The sequence below is a fragment of the Anabrus simplex genome, chromosome 2 (genome assembly GCF_040414725.1).
Source record: "Anabrus simplex isolate iqAnaSimp1 chromosome 2, ASM4041472v1, whole genome shotgun sequence".
NCBI lineage: Eukaryota > Metazoa > Arthropoda > Insecta > Orthoptera > Tettigoniidae > Anabrus > Anabrus simplex.
This window is the reverse complement of record NC_090266.1, coordinates 947,543,769-947,564,797: the sequence shown is the minus strand read 5'-3', so window position 1 is coordinate 947,564,797 and position 21,029 is coordinate 947,543,769. Positions and strand designations below refer to the sequence as shown.

General features: G+C 39.5%; 1 protein-coding gene across 4 annotated transcripts in view; it reads left to right on the top strand.

Annotated features, from left to right (window-relative positions):
- LOC136864571 (ankyrin repeat domain-containing protein 13D) overlaps window positions 1-21,029 on the top strand; it is a 340,236-nt gene that overhangs the window by 13,959 nt on the left and 305,248 nt on the right. For 3 of the 4 annotated variants that reach the window (XM_067141748.2, XM_067141747.2, XM_067141746.2), the window contains exons 2-3: window positions 6,062-6,197; window positions 12,838-12,962. In XM_067141748.2, coding sequence (XP_066997849.1) covers window positions 6,062-6,197; window positions 12,838-12,962 — 261 coding nt within the window. The remainder of the gene's footprint in view (window positions 1-6,061; window positions 6,198-12,837; window positions 12,963-21,029) is intronic. The other variant, XM_067141749.2, reaches the window with a different exon arrangement.

Here is a 21,029-nt window from a genome sequence, read left to right as displayed (position 1 = left end):
GAATTTTGGACCCCTTTGGACTAAAAGCCTCATCGATTCAGTTTTATGCTATAGACGCAGTCCCTTGGTCAGTAATACTATTATTTCACGTCAGTTTCCGTGAATATAAGGTATGTTACAAGTGTTTATTTATATATCCACCTATTCAATACAAAGAGATCTTTTTAGAAATTAAATATTATTATAAAATGTGAATGCGAGACATTGCATATCGGATCCATTGATTGTTTTAAATTCATATCCATCCATTCATTCTTTTTGAATTCTGGTCAGTGGAGGATTTTGGACTTTTAATTTGTCATTCCATTTAGTCTCATTTTGTGACATTAGGAGCCGATGACCTAGATGTTAGGCCCCTTTAAACAACAAGCATCATCATCGTCATCATTCCTACCATACCGGCTATGATAACAGAGATATTCATGAATTTTGATTTTTGTTGCCAAGTCCATATCAGCGCCAAACCACGAAAAAATGGGTGAACAGAATTTAGTGGAAATCTGTATGTAAAGCCTGAGAATAAGATACCATGGTCTAGGTTTTAAGTAATTTTATTCACGCTGGATGTGGTGGTAGTTTAGGTGAATGTACCTAATTTTTTAAAATATATCTACGTTATTGGTCCTATCGAAAAGTATCACATAACAAAAGTTATAGAGAATACATGTTCCAATCATTTATGTCTTGTACAGTTTTACCATACTGAATGTGATAATAGAATTCATGAATTTAGACATGATATAGGCTTTTTGGGCTTATGCCGTGTCAAGAAAATAAGGCAAAATTCTTTGTTACCTTCTTACCTTACTGTGAAGTACTTTTAAAGTTTATTTCTGTGGGGATATTTTACACCAGATCTCTTATTTTCTGTTTTTGTTATGCCTACAATATTTTAAATTCATATGTGAATTTTATGAACTCTTCCACTTATACCAGATTTTTTTTTCCTCGATATTTATTACAGTATCGTCAATTATGTCTTCATGTATGAATGTTACAAATGCTTACACTTTCTTGGGAGTGGCTCTAATAATATACTTTGGAGCAGGCAAAACTTTGATGTTTTTTAGACCCTGTTTTTCCTGTGATTACAGTGGTTTACTAATCCAAATGGTAAGCTGATTCTTACAATATAAAAGGTCTAATCTTTATCTTGCATTTGTCTGATGTTCCTGATATCTTCATCAGCCAATGATTGCTCAGATTCACTAATATGGTCTACTTCCTTGATAATATTGATTTCTTCTTTGAAGTCAGAGCTTTCAACACACCCTTCTTCATTGTCTGACGATTCATGATATAGTTTTTTGCTCTTCTTGCTGCCAAGTTATTTTCTAGACCTGGAAGGAGAAAGAACAACTTACCAAAGGTGCTGACCAAAAATATTTTGATAGTTATCCAATATAAGTACAGATTTAGAACAAGAAATTCAATAACTTATACCGAAGAGAAATGAGATTCATACTGAAAACAGACTACAGGGTCTCACTTATAAACCCTGACCGAACGCACGGTGTTTGTACTCTGCACTACGGCAGCTGCCTCAGCCAAACTTATGCCCCACGCGGCCGCTCCACTTTAACCTTTTCACTGCTGAGTCTTGATAACTGAGCCTTTTTTTTTAAGGAAGAAGCACTTTTACCACTACATTTTTACTGATACTATTAATGGAATGCATATCGTCCCATTAGCCCCGCAGCCAATAGGGGGTCGGGGATGATGTGGGATTATATTTTACAGCATATTTTTATGGCCGGATGCCCTTCCTGATGCAAACCTCATTTGAGAAGATAATGAATGATGGTGAATGAAACTGGGTAAGGAAGTGGTAGGAATTGGATGTGGCTTATGAATAGGAGCTGTCCCAGCATTTGCTTAGGAGTGCAAAAGGGAAACAACAAAAAATTTCTCAGGACAGCTGACTTTGGGGTTCGAACCCACTCGCTTGCCGAATGCAGAGCTTGCCTCCATAGCGGTAGCATGTTAACATGGACGGCTACTCCTCTCGGCGATATTATTTCTGAGATATAATATAAAATTCTTGATCCAAGAATCGGTATTATCAAAATCATTACCATTTGGGGAAAAAAATAATTTATCTCAGGAGTTGACAATTCCACATGAGCTTCGTCATTACTATTTTTTCTCACACTTTCTTGTAGTTCATTATTGCCCCATATATATTCTTCATCTTCATTATCAAAATATAGCTCTCCAGAATCACTATTTGTAAGGAAACATTCGATTTCTTCATCAACAAAAGTTGAACATATACCTCAAGACACCATGATGGCTACACGTTAGCAGGAAAGATGTTCCACTCCAACGAAGCTGAAATAACACTAGATTGCTTTCCAAACATCCGTACAGAACTTCTCTGAGCATTTCCACGGAATCTCAAAGCATGACACTACATCCCGTTCATTTGTGAGATCGGTGAAGTACACACTGCACCAAAATGTATATATACATGTTTGGCAGACGAGGCATGGCATGGCGTTCAATAACGTGTGTGTTGGCAGTGAATGAGTTAAGTGTGTATTTAATCTTATATGAAATCTTACCTTGTAAAAGATGCTGGAAGTGTCGTCCTTCATGCATTATACAGGTATTGTATCTGCTAACCACATTTTGGCTGATGCGAGTTAGTTCTGCCACTGTAATGTTTCTGATCTCATTTGTAATATTTTCTTTCAGTTCCTCCAATGTGTGAGAATTTGTTTGATAGGTACATTTTTTCTCTCAATGTACCCCACAAGCAAAAATTACACACACCGAGCTTGATAGCTGCAGTCGCTTAAGTGCGGCCAGTATCCGGTATTTAGAAGATAGTGGGTTCGAACCCCACTATCGGCAGCCCTGAAGATGGTTTTTCATGGTCAAGAACATGGTTTTCACACCAGGCAATGCTGGGGCTGTACCTTAATTAAGGCCATGGCCACTTCCCACTCCCAACCCTTTCCTGTCCCATTGTTGCCATAAAACCTATCTGTGTCGGTGCGACGTAAAGCAACTTTTAAAAAATCACACACTGTTAGATGTGGAGAACAGGGGAGAAATAAACCAGCACTGATCACTCTGTCTGCAAACACTTGCGAGATTGTAAGAAGGGAATCTTCTGCTGTATGAGCAGTGGCTGAATCTTGTTTAAACCAGCCACGCAATATTTCTTCTTCCGTTAACTGATAGAAGAATAGTGTCAAAATGTCATCTTGTTACACCTCTGCATTTACTGTCATCTCGAAAAAAATATGCCCAATTTTTTGTCTTGCACTAATAGCACACCAGACACCAATCTTCCTATCATAATGAGGGACTTCATAAATACCATTAGGATTTTCTGTACACCAATAGTGATAGTTATGACTGTTCACATGACCATTAAGATGAAACCAGAACTTTTACTTACGAAAATACGGTGTTGCAATGATAACTGTATCACCCTGATATCAACCGAGATTGACTGGTGACTCATGCTTGCCAGGTCAAACACGTGCATGCTGCTTGGAGGGTCAAGAACTATGTGCGCACCTCCCGTACTGCAGCTGCCGTTGCCCAGAGTACAAACACTGTGCGTACGGTCTAGGTTTATAAGAGAGAACCCTATATGCCAGTTTTATTTACATGATCAGTATTGGAAAGGAATAAATAAGGATCAAATTAAGTCATATATGGGAAATAGGAACAAGGAAAGGAACACTTAATGGGATGGCAGGTCAGTGTGGGAGGAGGGGACAACAGGAAGGGGAGACAAGGATGAACATGAAAACTCAGGAGAACTAGGTCAATCTTGACATCTTCGTACTGCTGTCTTTGAACAGATACACCTTTTAATCAATCCCAGTTCTTTTACATACAGAGAAATGAGTTATGAAGGAGTCGAAAGCGGAGTGAAACTAGGCCACAAGAACAAGAACCTTTCAATTGACTGTCTAGCATTTGCAGACGATTTTGCGGTTTTCACAGATTCCTTGGATGTGGCCACGAATCAGATCAACCAGCTTCAAACACAAGCTGCAAAGGTGAGCCTCCAGATCTCCTTTGAGGAAACAAAATTAATTACAAACATCAAACTGGCGCCAAGTGAGCTAGAAGGGACTCACGGAAAAGTCAAGTGGGTTGAAAAATTTAAGTATCTTGGTGATTGGATAAAACAAGAGCAGTTAACTACTAGAGGAGTGGAAAATGGAAAAATCTGAAATTTGCAACTGTGCAAAAGAAATTCCATCATTTGCATAGTGAGGCACAGCTTTCCACCTGGAAAAAGGTAGTGAATGGAGGAGGCTCTATCCGAGACAAATTTGATCTTATTGCAATGGATTGCAAGAAAAAATTTGACACGGAGTACAGTACGTCCACCATCCATGACGTCACAATCAATCGGTGGGCAATGCATAGAGCCTGCTTTCGAGAGATCCATGACGTTAAAGTGTCTTCAGGCTGGTTGTACGACTTCAAAAACAAATTTGGAATCACATCCCGATAAATTGCTGTCGTGACAAGAACGAAAAAGCTTGATAGGGAAACTGACGTTATGGTGGAAGCCGAAATGTTTGTGGAAAACGTAAGAGAAAAAATACAGTTACACAGCCCATCACCTGTTGTTAAGAGTGACCAAAGCAGTTTTAATATGGAAATGTACACTGGCAGAACGTTAGCGCGCTGCGGAGAAAAGTCGATTAGCACGGTTGTCCAATCAATTCTCTCTACTACGCACAGCTATACAATTATGCCTACCGTGTCAGCATAACGTGAACTACTCTCCCCGTTGCCAATAGTTTTAAAGGAAAGAAATGGTGTTTTTGGTTTCCTTGTTAAGAAAAGAATATTTTCACACGAAAATATTGATGTCGTATACACTACATCTGGAAAGATGGGCAAAGCAGAAGTTCAGAGAGCTGGTATAATGACATCTTGAAACCAAGTTTACCTGATGGACAAAACATTTTATTATTAGATTCTTTCTCTGACATTTTAGAAGTAAATAATAATTTAAGCGTAGGTCGGACGCCGTACTCCATCCCACGTTTGACCATGGCCTGTGGTGCTTAACTCGGGGTTGTATCCATGAATGTGACACCTCACCGTAATTAGCAGGAATGAAAATATAAAATATGGGTATATTAGTTTAGATTATTTATTGTCGTTATGTGTGAAACTGAACGTTATTTAAAGGATAAAGGATTTCAATAATTATAGTATGAAAAGAAGCAAAGTATAGTGCCAGTCCCATTCAACAGCTAAGCAGCCGGCAAGTGCGGGGAGAAGGGAAATGTGCGGCGGCGAACCAGTTGGAGTGGGGAGGGGCAGAGGTGTGTCTCCAGGCAGGCAGTGTGCTGGCTTAGCATTGGCCAGCAGGTATTCATCGCTGATTGCGCGGAACTTGAAATGTCGCAATTTTTAGGCCCCTTATTTAATGCTCTAATGAATGTCGGCATCCAAAATTGATGCTGACATCTTTTTTATGTGTACCTCTGTGTGTTTTTGAAGTTCCATCGTGATCGGCGACTTAACCATTGCATGTAATCAGCTTCATTTTCCGTATCAAATTCTAATCACAGTGACTTACAGTAATTAAAAATCTTCCACCTTTTTGATACTTTTTATTTGCTTTTAAAAATCTTCCACCTTTTTGATACTTTTTATTTGCTTTTAAAAAGCAAATAAAAAGTTTCAGAAAGGTGGAAGATTTTTAATTACTGTAAGTCTCTGTGACTTACCCATTGCCGATGTTTCCTTGTCAGTACTTTTGGCTGGAAGTTCATTCGTATCATTTCAAGTGATAACAACATGTTTCCCCGACTCTTTCACAGTTTGTATTATCGTTGTACCAGTAGAAAAGCACATCAGCGGGGTCTGGAAAAAGCAGTTGTAATAGATTTATTGTTATCGAGAGTATAGTTAAATCGAGATGATTTTTATGTTCAATAAAGGAATTATTTCCGGGACCAGGATATTATCACTAGGGAGGGGATATTATTATTATTATTATTTTGGTAATTGTTGTATGGAGATTTCACTTTGAACCATTGCCTGATCTTTATTCTGTTGTGTTTTGCAGCACGAGAAAGAAAAGCATGATACTCGGGGACGGACTCCACTTATGCTGGCTGTAACATTGGGACACCTGGAATCAACACGCGTTCTTTTGAAGCATGCAAGTAATGTACATGCAGAAAATAGAGAAGGATGGACAGGTATGGTGGTGGTGGTGAAAATGATGATAAAACATTACTACATATTATAATCTTTGATTTATGCTGTGTGAAATGAGGCAGACTGTTGAGAAAACTTGACATTTCACAAAGACCTCCCTCTGAAGAAACCATAAATGACAATGCTTACTTGTACTTACTGGTCAGGGCTTAATATTTTTCTTATAATTCTTTACTTGCTATGAAAAATCTACAAAGGGATTGGAAAAATATGATACTGAATTCCTATAAAAGATGTTTTCTTATATTTTTTAGCATAACCGTAGATATTATACAAAATATTGCTGTAACTTCTATGATACATGTTGGATGGTATGTGTAGGAATGGTGATATGGTGTTACGTGATGACACATCTGTACTTTTCATATATGTGCCATGTATACCAAATCCTTGAAGGGCTTTGATATTCGAGTGACATAATCACAGGCTTCTCACCAAGGTGACCATGGTTCAAATCCCAGGCAATTCACGTAGGAGTTTTGAAATAAAGGGAGACATCAGTCTAGTTTGGAATTCTGGGCCGATGACCTTCGATGTTAGGCCCCTTAAAACAACAAGCATCATCAGTTTGGAATCCACATTAAACTGGAGTGGGTATGATAAGTTGAGAGTGGATATTAGGCACTGAAAAATATAAAATAGGCAGGCAGAAAAGGCACTGCGAATTTAATTTAGTGTTGATTTTATAGAAGGAAATTAGACATTTTGCGACAAAATAGCTGGACCGTGGACACATTAAGTATGAAACTTGAAGATGTTGTAAAAATAGCTCGCAAGGAATGAAGTAAATCTTAAGCAGTGGTTTAAACGATTAGGGAAGCATACCTGAATGCTCATTTGGTAACATTATCATCTAACTGAAACTATATACACACATATTCCTTATATAGGTAAATTACAACTTATGAATGTGAATGACACTCACTTTTTTTAAAGTCTATGGGTTAATTTTGATAGCAGCTGAAGATGGCTGAATATGACAGGCTGAAACATGCCCTGACATTTTAAAGTAATTTTTACTATATCAAGACTTGTATTGAATAGGTGGACCCATTAATAAAATTCTTCTATAAGAATTCAGTTTATGTGTATTCATTATAGATTGTTATGCCTTTCAGCATTCAGTCTGCAAGCCTCAGTGAATTTACTAAACACCTTTGCAAACCTCTATTTTTAAAGCCCTGTTGCCTCATTTATTTCCATACCTCTTATCTTTAAATCATTAGAAACAGAATCTAAGAATTGTCATTTTCGTCTCCCTCTACTTTTCTTACACAGCATAACAAGAGTCCATTTTTTTCCTAGGTCTGGAATGAACTTGATGGATGAAGCTGTGCGTATAAACCGGCTTCGGTGGTGGGGTCATGTGAGGCGAATGGAGGAGGATAGGTTACCTATTTGAATAATGAACTCTGTTGTGGAAGGTTAGAGGGGTAGGAGGAGACCAAGACGACGATGGTTGGACTCAGTTTCTAATGATTTAAATATAAGAGGTATAGAACTAAATTAAGCCACAGCACTAGTTGCAAATTGAGGATTGTGGCGACATTTAGTAAAGGCATAACTGTCTATAATGATGTATGTACATTCTTTATATAAGGAAACATACCAGACAGTATGTGCAAAACATTTTGCAAACTTTTATTTTTTGTAAATTACTGCGGGGGAATTTAGTTCCACATGTTTCCATAGGATTTGGTTTGGGCCAAGGATTCCTTGTGGCAGTTCACTGATGGTTATGAGCAGCAACATATGGCCCACATAGTTCCCTATTTTAACCCCCTGTGATTATTATCTCTGTGAACTATTAAAATATAAAGGCACACTATTAAAAGACAAATCTCCACAATTTAGATGAACTGAAGGATATCTGCTTACAGATAATTTTATTTTCTCAAATAGAATTAAGTCACGTGATGGATAATATCATAAAGAGATACTAGAAATGTGTGGCAAATGAAGAGGAGTAGCTCCAGCACCTTCTTATGTGACATGGGTTATGTAAATTAATAAGTGCATTAGAATTTATTGCCGGGCTGAGTGGCTCAGACGGTTAAGGCGCTGGCCTTCTAACCCCAACTTGGCAGGTTCGATCCTGGCTCAGTCCGGTGGTATTTGAAGGTGCTCAAATACGACAGCCCCGTGTCGGTAGATTTACTGGCACGTAAAAGAACTCCTGCGGGACTAAATTCCGGTACCTCGGCTTCTCCGAAGACCTTAAAAAGTAGTTAGTGGGACGTAAAACAAATAACATTATTATTAGAATTTATTAGATTGTCATTGTAGTGTAGCTACCATCAACTCTTGTCCTGTGTTGGTGGTTGTGAGCGAAGGCCTGTCACCTGTTGCAGCTTCCGCAGCTGCCCGGTCATCAGATAATAGAATGGCCCTGCACTGTGAAGTTCATGTCCATCAAGAATTACATCTGTAATTTTGAGCATTTAAAAAAGGCATGTAGATGGGCATAAATTTCACAGGCCCAGGGAATATTTCCATTAAGGCCTGGTTTATGCAGACAATGGGTTGCGTAATGGGCATATTTACTGTATTACTATTATGTGTGGAAGAGTTTACAGTAGAGGAGGAGGAATGTATTATTTATATCATTAACAATTATGAGTTAAGATTGCATTGTCACCATGAAAAGTAGTTCATTTGATTGACTAATGATTCAAGTTACTGGAAACCTTATTAGCATACCATACAGGCGTTTGTATGAAATTATCATAGGTGAAAATTGAACAGCAGATATGTTTTCCCTTTGTATGTGTCATAGTCATAAATTTATTTATTGCACATATTTTCTGTGTGATTCACAGAGCAAGGTTAGGATAGTGTGAGTTAGTGTAGTCACGTCATAGTTCATAAACCACAATGGCTGAGTGCCCTAGTAAGTGGTCTTGAGAGTCGGGATACTAGTTGCTATAGAATGGGAATGGGCATCTTGGACAAATTATGAGTCATGCCCCTCCTTGTGCTCAGGCGGCTAGGACTGTACAATTCACTGTGGTCCCTTACCCGTTAAAGCAGAGATCCTCATTGGGACTATATGTACAAAGGGCACTAGGAAAGTTTTGCAATGCGAAAAAACGGTTGGCTGGACACCCCTGTTATGGTGAGGGATGAAAAGAGGGGGGAAAACCGGTCTAGAAGACAGCAAGGCGCAATCTTCACACCAGTTGTTACCAAGCAGTGGGATTGAACGCAAATTAAGATGTCAGTGTGGTCTAAAGGTGAATATCGCGCAATTATCTGCTACAATTTTGCTCGTGGATTAACTATTGTCCAGTGCCTGAAGAAAATGACTCCTGTGCTGGGGAAAGACTGTCCACATCGGACAACAATTTTCCGCTGGTACGAAGAGTTACAGGGGGGGAAATTTTGGGGTTGAAGACGATCCTCGTTCTGGACGACCGTCTGAATCAGTGACTGAGGAAAACATTGAAGCTGCGAGGAAAGTGTTTCAGCAAGAGAGGCGGTTGACATATCGGCAGGTAGAAGAGACCCTCCACATCCCTGCACCAGCTACTCATTCAATTCTACACGACCATCTCCATTTTAGAAAGGTTTGTTCCCTTTGTGTGCCCCATTCACTTTCAGGGGAACAAAGGCCGCATCGAGTGAAATGGTGCCGAAAAATGCTAAACAGTTTGAAAATGGGACTTTGCGTAACGTCAATAGCATCGTTACACGTGACGAATCTTGGCTTTATTATTACGATGTCCTAACAAAATCCCAGAACAAGGTGTGGCTGTTTGAAGCTGAGCGTACTCTTGTGACTCTGCGAAAGTCAAGATCAGTGAAGAAAAGGATGATTGCAGTATTCTTCACTAAACGGGGCATCCTGACTTGGGTTGTGCTAGAAACACAAAGGACAGTTACTACGAATTGGTACAGTGAGACTTGTCTGCCTCAGGTCATCCAGGCTCTCAAGCAGCTCTGTCCAAGGTCACGGCTCAACACTTGGCTCTTGGATCACGACAATGCTCCAGCACATCGTGCTAATGTAACAATGGATTTTCTTGCCAGACCAGGGTTGACTGTGCTTCATCACCCTCCATACAGTCCTGATCTTGCCTCATGTGACTTCGCACTCTTCCCATAAGTGAAGATGAAACTGAAAGGGCGGCGTTTTGCATCCGACGAGGAGCTTCTGGCAGCATAAGATCAAGAGTGTGAAAATGTAACAGAAGAAAAGTGGCAGAGTTGTTCAGTGACTGGTTTCAACTTATGGAGAAGTGTATCGAGTGTGGTGGAAATTATTTTGAAAAAGTCTAAAGCGTTCACTCACATTGCAAAACCTTCCTAGTGGACTTTGTAGGTAAGGGTAGCATCCTGCTTCACAAAAAAAATTTCAGAGCCCACTCAAAATGATTTTAGCAAACCTCGGAGGGACTAATGAAGTCCCACTCCCATTTGACAGGCGAGGGACTCCTTGGAAACAACCTGGCGAACAAAATGAAATTTGATGGAGAGCTATCAATAGTAAGGGGGTTATAGAAGAAAGAAAGTAGAACTGGATGAATCAGCAAAGAGGATTTATCTGCATGTGTTACGATTGAATGATATTCAGTTAAGGGGAGATAACGAAGAGATAGGAGATTATAAAGTGTACATGACAGGTATGAAAAGAGAAGGGCAGAGTGTGGGGTAGGACTGTTCATCAAAAATATTATTACACACAACATAGTTTTTTAAGGCATGTAAATGAGGGAATGATGTGAGTAGGTTTGGCATTTTTAGGAATTAGGATGGGAATTGTCTCTGTTTTCATCATTTGACAGATGAGGAAGAATTTGACTAGCTTTATGAAGCACTGCATGATATCGTAGTCAGGGTCAACGGCAAGCATAGGAGGTGCTAATGTGCGATTTCAATGTGAGGGTTGGAAATAGAACTGAAAGATACAAAAGAGTGATCGGGAAATGTGGGGAATATATGGAAACTAATAGGAATGAGAAGCGTTTGCCGAACTTCTGTGCTAATATGGAATTAGCAGTTACGAATACATTTTTCAAGCATAAGGCCACCAGATCCATAATAGACTATATCTTAACCGATGTTGAATTCAGGAAATCTCTTAGGAGTGTGTTGGTTTTCTGTGGATTTTTCAGTGATACGGACCTCAATCTGATCTGTAGTAAACTAAGCATCTAGGCATAGGATAGAGAAAGTGGAATCTGTCTGCAAATGAAGAAGGGTAGAAAAGTTCCAGGACGAGGAAATTAGACAGAAGTACATGGATATATTTAGTGAAACGTTCCAAAGAGTGGACAGTTAGTAGGTTCAGGATATACAGTAGAAAGAGAGTGGGTGTTTCAGGATATACAGCAGAAAGAGAGTGGGTGACATACGGGGATCCTCTAGTAGAAGCAGCAAGGGAACGCCTGGGAAAAGGTGGGAAAATGCAAATTTCTTGCCTGTAAACGTAATGTGAAGGCTTATCAGAAATGGCTCCAAACCAGGACTGACACAAACAGGGAATGATATGTAGATTTAAAAAAAAAAAAAAAAACACAGAGCAAAAAGAATAGACATTGAATCCAAGAAGAAGTTGTGGGAAGATTTTGGTAAAACCTAGAAAGGGAGGGAAAAAGGAAATGAATAGCATTCTGGGTAAATCAGCTGAACTCATACTAGATCCAGGGATTCACTGGACAGGTGGAAGGAATATTTTGAAAATCTTTTCATCATAAAAGGAAATCTTTCTGATGACAGCGCAAACAACCGAGCCAATGTGGAGAGGACAATGATGTTGGTTGTATTACGCTTGAGGAGTTGGAAAGGGTGGTAAATAAACTTAATTGTTATAAAGAAGCAGGAATAGATTAAATTAGACCTGAAGTGGTGAAATATATTGGGACGGGAGGAATGAAATGTCTTCATAGACTAATAAGATTAGCATGGAATATTAGTAAAGTACCTTCTGATTGGACAACAGCAATATTTGCAACTATCTATAAACAAGGGAACAGTAAGGATTGGAACAAGTATCGAGGTATCTCGTTAGTCTTAATGGCAGACTGTTCTGAAAAACTGCAGTCTGATATCTTGGAACTTGATAATAGGTGCAATGAGTATGGTATGAAAATTACCCTCTCTAAGACTAAATTGATGTCAGAATAATTACTGGTACACACAGATGGGAGCAATGGCAGGAGGGTGCCCATTACGTGGAGGTAAAGGATAAGTTAGGAATGAACTCTATGGATGAAGCTGCACACATAAACCAACTTCGGTGGTGGGGGTCATGTGAGGTAAATGGGGGAGGGTAGATTACGTAGGAGTATAATGGATTCTGTTATCGGGGGTAAGAGAAGTACAGGGAGACCTAGATGATGATGGTTAGACTCAGTTTCTAATGATTTAAAGATAAGAGGTATAGAATTAAACGAGGCAACAGAACTATCTAGAAATAGAGGAATGTGGTGGCGGTTATTAAATCCGGAGTGGCTTGCAAACTGAATGCTGAAAGGCATAACAGTCTGTAATGAAGATGTATGCATATCTCCTATTGCTGTTACTTCTTTTGTAAGGCTGTTTCCAAAATGAAACCAGAGTTCTTAAAAATTAATTTCAATCTTGTAAGTAGTTTTGTTTATTCTTTTAATTGTATTTCAGTTGTCCAGGAAGCTGTGTCAACTGGCGATCCTGAACTTTTAGGCATGATATTGGAACGACGAGACATTCAGCGGTATACTGCTCGAGTTGGGGGTATTCCCGATCTCTTGCATAAGTTGAAGGAGGTATGTACTGTTGATACTCATAAGATACAGTTGGAGAGTACCAGTACCTATATAAAATTGCAGTTCCTATCATTTGAGGTTCAGGGTGTGACAGACCTCTTAATTGTTCAGACTTCCTGGTGGCATTCAGTTGCTTCATCAATGATTTCAGTTGAACACGCTTTTATCTTTGAACAATCTTATCATCATTATATTCTCATACTTTTATTGACCATTTATTCTTGCTCACAGGTTTCAAAGCTACTGGATTTCTGTTTTGAACTTTTCTGTAATTATATATTATTATGAATTGAAATTTAAGGAAGAATGACTAGCTTTGATGTTTTTGAGGGATATTAGGCCATGTAGACATTTTAAATATATCAACATCTCAATTGCATTTCAGTATTCCTTGTTAAGTCAAAATGACAGGGGATGCATCTGGATGTGTTAGGACTTACAGTTGCTCGGATAAGGGAGATAACAAGGAACAGATAGGAGAGTATAAAATATACTTAACAGGTGTTAAATGGGAAGGGGAGAGAGTGGGGTAGGACTGTTCATCAGGAATTCTGTAACGTGCAACATAGTTTCTGTTAGGTATGTAAAAATGAGCGACCGAGCAAGTGGCTGTGTGGTTTGGGTCACACACCTATCAGCTTGCATTCAGGAGATAGTGGGTTCAAACCCCACTCTCAGCAGCCCTTGAAGATGGTTTTCCATGTTTTCCCATTTCCACACCAGCAAATGCTGGGGCTGTACCTTATTACCATGGTCGCTTCCTTCCCACTCCTAGCCTGTTCCTATCCTATTGTTGCTATAAGACCTATCTGTCGGTGCGACGAAGCAGCAGCTTGTCTGTCCACATGGTCTCGCGTGGTAAGTTGCTGCTCTCCATCTGTTTCCTACTAACACACAAGTACATATATCTCTGAATGCAAGACGACGACTTTTTAAACAAAATTCCTGTAAAATATAGAGGGTCATCTTGCTTTTGCGAACTAACAGTGATGAACACTAATGAACACCCTTGGTAGCTACCACGATAACTGTGCCGCCGCCCTCCCCCGCACAAAACTTGACAGCCAACGTCCGCGTCTTTTATTATACAATGATATAGATGTTGATTCCCATAGGGAACCTGAAATATTTGTAGGCCCTATTGGTATTATAAATTTACTCATTCAGGACAAATATTTCAGATTCCCTATGGGAATCAACATCTATATCATCTGATGGCCAGGCAGGCATCAATTTTTGGAAATGAGACAAAGTCTCTCGTAGTGCATTGGCACTGCCACTGGTTCCAAGGAGCCTACGCAGTGGCCTCCATGGTATGCACTAGCCATATGTCTTGGTGGGTGTGCTATTTACCAACTGATGAGCCCAACTTAGCACACTGGGGTGAAATGCTGGCAACCAAGAATGAGTTAGCTGGAAAACTTATAATGTCCAATAACAGACCATTTATATTTTAAACTCCCGCGTGTTTCCTCGTTCTATCGATATATGGCTGAGTATGGCGGATCGATAGTAGTTCTGATAATGACAACCAGATGGCAGTACGGGGCATGGTGGCCAGTCATGTGTTCCTCGTTTGTCTATAATAAAGTCAAATACTCAAATAGGTTAATAATAGGAAGTGAAAGTCGCAAGCGAGTAACCTAACCTCAGAAGTAGCACGCCATACACGTCTACACGGGGCAGGACCTGCATAAGTGCTCATGTTACGTCACATTGTGGTGCTTTTTGGTTGTTTGTCTTAATATTTGTTGTGGCCAAAATGTCAAAAATGAAATATGATGCAGTGTTCAAAAGCGCTTATGAGGAAGAGTTTCAGTGAATCCAGGAAGGGACCAACGTTCACATTCTGTACTATATGTAGGTGTGATTTTTCAGTTGCGCATGGTGGGAAGTGCGATATACTCAAACATATGCAAACGAAAAACATAAGAAGAGTGTCCAGCGTGTAGAAAGTAGCCAGAAACTGAACTTTTCTTGTAAAAACCAAGATGTAAATCCTGTGACAAGTGTCAAGGCTTTATTTACGTCATTTATCGCAGAACATAACCTGCCTGTAAATTGTGCCGACCACGCAGGACGTTTGTTTGACAAAATGTCTCCTGATTCAGAGATCGCTAAACAATATGGGTGTGCTAGAATGAAAACTGCAGCTGTCATTACAGAAATGTGTATGGAAGAATGTACAAAAATTGTATCACATTTGCAGGTGAATGCATTTTCTGTTGCTACTGATGGTAGCAAAAATAGACTTGGAAAATATATCCTATTGCTGTAACATGTTTTAGGCCTGAACTCAATGAAATTCAGAGTTGTCTGCTGTCTGTGCGTAATTTAGAATGGGATGCTACTGGAGCTAACATTGCCAATCTTTTGCTCTCAACATTTCAGGAATTCCGCATCCCGTTAGAAAACTGCCTGGCTCTTGGTGCTGATAATGCTCCAGTAATGGTAGGATTAAAGAATGGTGTGGCATGATGTTTGAAGTGGGAGAATAGTAACATAATCATCATAGGCTGCTCTTGTCACCTAATTAATCATGCTGCAAAGAATGGTGCGGCGTGCTTGCCCGTAAATATAGATGAAACTAAGTATAATTGATATATTTTATTATCTGGAAAGGAGTGCAAAGAGGAAAGAAAAGTTCAGAGAATTTCAGACTTTACACAACACAGAGGTCAGGAAAATTCTGAAGCATGTGCCTACTCGATGGTTATCACTAAGAAGGTGTTCAGATAGGATTTTGCTGCAGTGGGACCCTTTGGTTACTTTATTCAGGAACAAAATTGTGAGTAAGGATTCTCAGATAGGAACTTTGTAAACTTACAAAATTCCTAAGCACAGTCTAAGTGCAGATGTGTCTTGTTTGTCTGAAAAGGTGGAGCATTGTCATAACATTTCACCACACTCTTCAGTTAAAAGGAAAACCCAGTCATCAGTTTCACTAAAAGAAAATGAATCTACTGATGACGCTAAGATCCATGCTTTGTCACATGAACGACTGTTCATGTTCCTTTCATCTAATTTAGATACATCTTTTTGCCTTTTTCTCTCAAGTTTTATGGATATCTTTGAGAGTCCAAACATAGCTCTTCAGTCAAGTATGCCGCTCATCCACTTATTGAGGTCAGTTTTGGAGGAACTATTAAAGAATGTGATGGCAAAGTTTATGAAACCACACGTTATTAAAGCTCTCTTTGATGTAGATTATCATACTCCAGCAAATTAAAAGGATGATTGTGATCTGGTGATAGGGAACTCTGCGTTTGTTTTGGTGAACACTTTGAAGTCTGAGGAAAAGTGCATATTCTTTATGTCTGTTAGAATGTGTTTCTCTTCATCATGTGACTACATGGTAAACAAATTTCCGTTCAAAGATGAAGTTTTGATTAATGCAGAAGTTGCAAATACTTCTGCTATAAGTAAGGCATCATTTTCTATCCTTAGACTTTTCATTAACAAGTTTCCGAACATTCTGACTAGTGAAACGGAACATTTAGATAAAGAAACTGAAATTCTGCACTCCCAGTTCTGTAACTTTCAGCTCGAAGAAACAGACCTGGCAAAGGGAAGAATTGATGTTCAAAGGGCATTGGTAGGTCAGATGAAAACAGCTGATGGTGTACTTAAATATGACAGACTCTCTAAGATGATGCTTGCTATTTTATCAATTCCACATAGCAATGCAGAATGTGAAAGGATTTTTAGCAGAGTCACAAAGACAAAAAACACAGTTCAGATCCTTGCTGTCTGAACAAACTTTGAAGAAACTTTTAACCTTAAAATCAGTTTAGCAAGGCAAGTGCTTTGAGCAAAAATTTAGTTCCGAGTTTCTGAAGAGGGCTAAGGCAGCTACAGGTGTGTCATATGTTCCTAATGTTCAGGTATGTCCAGTATTGAGTATTCATATATAAATAATGAAAAATATATATATGTAGGGCAAATAGAGTTGTTAATGTATTGAATTATAATGAATTAGTACATGTTCTGCCATCAGTGATGTGTCATACGTCACGATTCGCTGTCAAATTTCTCCCGATTTTTTTTACGGTACTTTTGAAAGTTGGCTTGTTTATGTGCTATTCACCAACTCAACTTAGCACACTGGGGCAAAATGCTAGCGACCAGGAATGAGTTGACCAGGCGAGTTGGCCGTGCGCGTAGAGGCGCGCGGCTGTGAGCTTGCATCCGGGAGATAGTAGGTTCGAATCCCACTACCGGCAGCACTGAAGATGGTTTTCCGTGGTTTCCCATTTTCACACCAGGCAAATGCTGGGGCTGTACTTTAATTAAGGCCACGGCCGCTTCCTTCCAATTCCTAGGCCTTTCCTATCCCATCGTCGCTATAAGACCTATCTGTGTCAGTGCGACGTAAAGCCTCTAGCAAAAAAAAAGGAATGGGTTGGCCGGAAAATTTGTAATGTGCAATAACGGACCAACTATATTGGTATCTTTAATATACATCGCTAGCCGCGGGCAGCCGGTTGTACAGTGCCTCAATGTAACATCACACACAGGTTCTTGGTAAATAGTGAAGAGAGAATGTCATTCTACTAGCCTCTACAAAAATGTTTCTCAAATCCACAGAATGGCATCAAAACATCACTCTCTTGAGCTAATTGCAAGGTCAACCTATAATGTACTTCTGAGCCCCAGCTGTGCAGGAAATGTCATTTGAATAGGAATAGCAAGTTGAATTCTTAGAACCTGCATGGCAACTCATTGGCACAGTTATAACACGTCGACTATACATGTGTGCACAGAAATGTTGTCCCGACATAAACGGTCAACACTGCGCTACTAGTACAAAATAGGAGTGAAGGGGTAGTGCCGAAGGCATAGTGACCCACCTCCTCGCTTAACCCGTCATTGGTCGCTATATGAGCAAAATGCTCACGGTCATTGAAAATCATCTGGTCTTTTATACAGCAAGTAGTTTCGAATTTGAGCCCTAATGTACCTTCGCACTGCAGTTTTGAGAGAAGGACGGATGGAATGAAACGCACATCTGTGACCTTAAGAAGGGACAGGGAGGGAGGAATGATCAGCGACCGTCAACGGTGAGCATTTTGCTTCACGCGCTACCAGTCACATTGGAGCTAATTTCTGTGTGTGTTATTGTTTTGCTATTATTGAATAATGTTTCATAGCTGAAACAGTTCTTTGCAACCTATTGTATTAATGTGTTGTGTAATTAGTGCGTGACGATGGATTCAAGTCGTAACATTTTAGCTTGGTTTGATGAAATTCCTAGTGATCAACTCGAGGCTGAGAACTGTGACTTGGACTGTGAAAGTGAACAGGTGAACATAAAACAGATACTAAACTGTCCAAGACAGAAGAACGTGCTGATGGAACCGTACCTGGAGAGCAATCTGTAGCCGGTGAACAACGTACGTTGAAGGTAAATGAGAATTTCATGTTTAGTGACAATGTTCATATAAGGAATAATAAGGTGACAAAGTGGGGCAGACACTCGCCAAGAAGAAATCCACGCTCACCTACCTGTGCTGAAAATATAGTGTCTCATCCTCCTTGTGTAAAGGGCATTGCAAAAGATGCACACACTATTTTAGAAAGTTGGGAATTGTTTTTCTAGATACAGTTATAACAGTTTGGAATTTATTACTATTTGTAATTTTATTTTTAATTTTTCATGTTCTTTATAATCATTTGAGATTTATTCTTACGTTCATTCAATGTGTTAATACATTTACGCTCAAAATCTGTTGGTATTTATAATGTAAACACGTCATATCATACCGTGAGCATTTTGCTCAACACGCGACCACTCGCGTTACTTTCATCCTAGCGGCCACTGGCGAGGTAATGCATTGCTACAGGTAGACAGTCCACTGCAAGACTTTGTTGTAGTACCGAGCTCGATAGCTGCAGTCGCTAAAGTGTGGCCAGTATCAAGTAGATATAGATGTTGATTCCCATACGGAATCTGAAATATTTGTCCCGAATGAGTAAATTTATAAAACCAATATAAATGGTCCGTTATTGGACATTATAAATTTTCCAGCTAACTCATTCCTGGTTGCCAGCGTTTCGCCCCCGTGTGCTAGGTTGGGCTCATCAGTTGGTACCTAGCACACGTATCAAGACGCATGGCTAGTGCATACTGTGGAGGCCACCGTGTAGGCTACTTAGAGCCACCAGCAGTCCCAATGCACTATGAGAGACTTTGTCTTATTACCAAAAATTGATGCCTCCTTGGTCATCAGATGATATAGATGTTGATTCCCATAGCCGGTGGCTCTAAGTAGCCTACACAGTGAGTGGCCTCCATGATATGCACTATCCATGCGTCTTGGTAGGTGTGCTAGGTACCAACTGATGAGCCCAACCTAGCACACGGGGGCGAAACACTGGCAACCAGGAATGAGTTAGCTGGAAAATTTATGATGTCCAATAATGGACCATTTATATTGGTATTATAAATTTACTCATTCGGGACAAATATTTCAGATTCCCTATGGGAATCAACATCTATATCATCTGATGGCCAAGCAGGCATCAATTTTTGGTAATAAGACAAAGTCTCTCATAGTGCATTGGCACTGCCGGTGGCTCTAAGTAGCCTACACTGTGGCGCTCCACGGTATGCACTAGCCATGCGTCTTGGTAGGTGTGCTAGGTACCAACTGATGAGCCCAACCTAGCATACGGGCGCGAAACGCTGGCAACCAGTTAGCTGGAAAATTTATAATGTCCAATAACGGACCATTTATATTGGTATTATCAGTATCCAGTATTCGGGAGATAGTAGGTTCGAACCCCACTGTCGACAGCCCTGAAGATAGTTTTCCGTGGTTTCCCATTTTCATACCAGGCAAATGCTCGGGCTGTATCTTAATTAAGGCCACGGCCGATTCCTTCCAACACCTAGGCTTATCCTATCCCATCGTCGCCATAAGACCTGTGTCGGTGCGACGTAAAGCCCCTAGCAAAAAAAAAAGACTTTGTTGTGATTGAAGTGGGCACAGTGGCAGATGTATTGAATTGCAGTATTAGCTAACCTAACCTGATAATTACAGTATAAAGAGGTAAAGGAGGTTTTTAACTGAAAAGTATTTGATACTAGTTATGAATATTTCGTAGCTGCATTATATTGGGTCATAATTTGAAAACATCATTTACTGATTCGTAACTTGGTTCTGGACTGTACTGAAGTTTTATCATCATAATTTACCACCTCTGATATAGAACTACGTTGAATTCTATAAATAGAAAAGTAATATGCTAAAATAAGATGTTGATGTATAAAGATTTCTTCATAAAAATAACAGAAAATATATTTTACTTCTTGAACAAAAGAAAACAAATCTGAAATGTATTGTTATTTTATCCTAAAATATATAGCAAAAATACTAGTATTGCAACATCTCTTAAATAATTATTATAAAATTTAACAAATTTTTAAAGAAAAATCTTATCAAAAATATGAATCTGTCACATCTTTCTAGAAAATATATAAATAAAATAAACATACAGTAAAATAATAAACATAATGTACTGTCCATAGTTACAAATTTTAAAGAAAAAAATGGATATTAACACACAACTAATTATGGCGTGTGGCCTCCGAAGAGCCCTGGTGCAGGTCTTTCAAGCTGATGCCATATAGGCGACCTGCGAGTCTATGAGGATGCGGCCCTACCTGTGATGAATTCTAATGATGAAGACGGCACACACACGCAGCCCCCGAACCATTGGAATTAACCAATGAAGGTTCAAATCCCCGACCATTTTGACATGGAGCTGGACCCAAAACTAATTGTGAAATGGGTATTAAATAAGTGAAGAGTGTTGGGAAATACTGACTTTACAACAGGTGTAAGTTACGAGTTCCTCCTCCCTTCCAGAACATTAATAATCAGTTCATGCCCCATTCCTGGTTATCACTTGCTCTAGCCGCTTGGGAATGGAATCTATTAGATGTTGGAAAAAGTCCAGTTCAGTCCTGAGATTCGGTTGAGGCGCTGGCCTTCTGTCTTCAAACTAACACCGAACATTGGCTTTAGTTATGCTGTATTTTCTTGCATCTGCACAATTAATCTT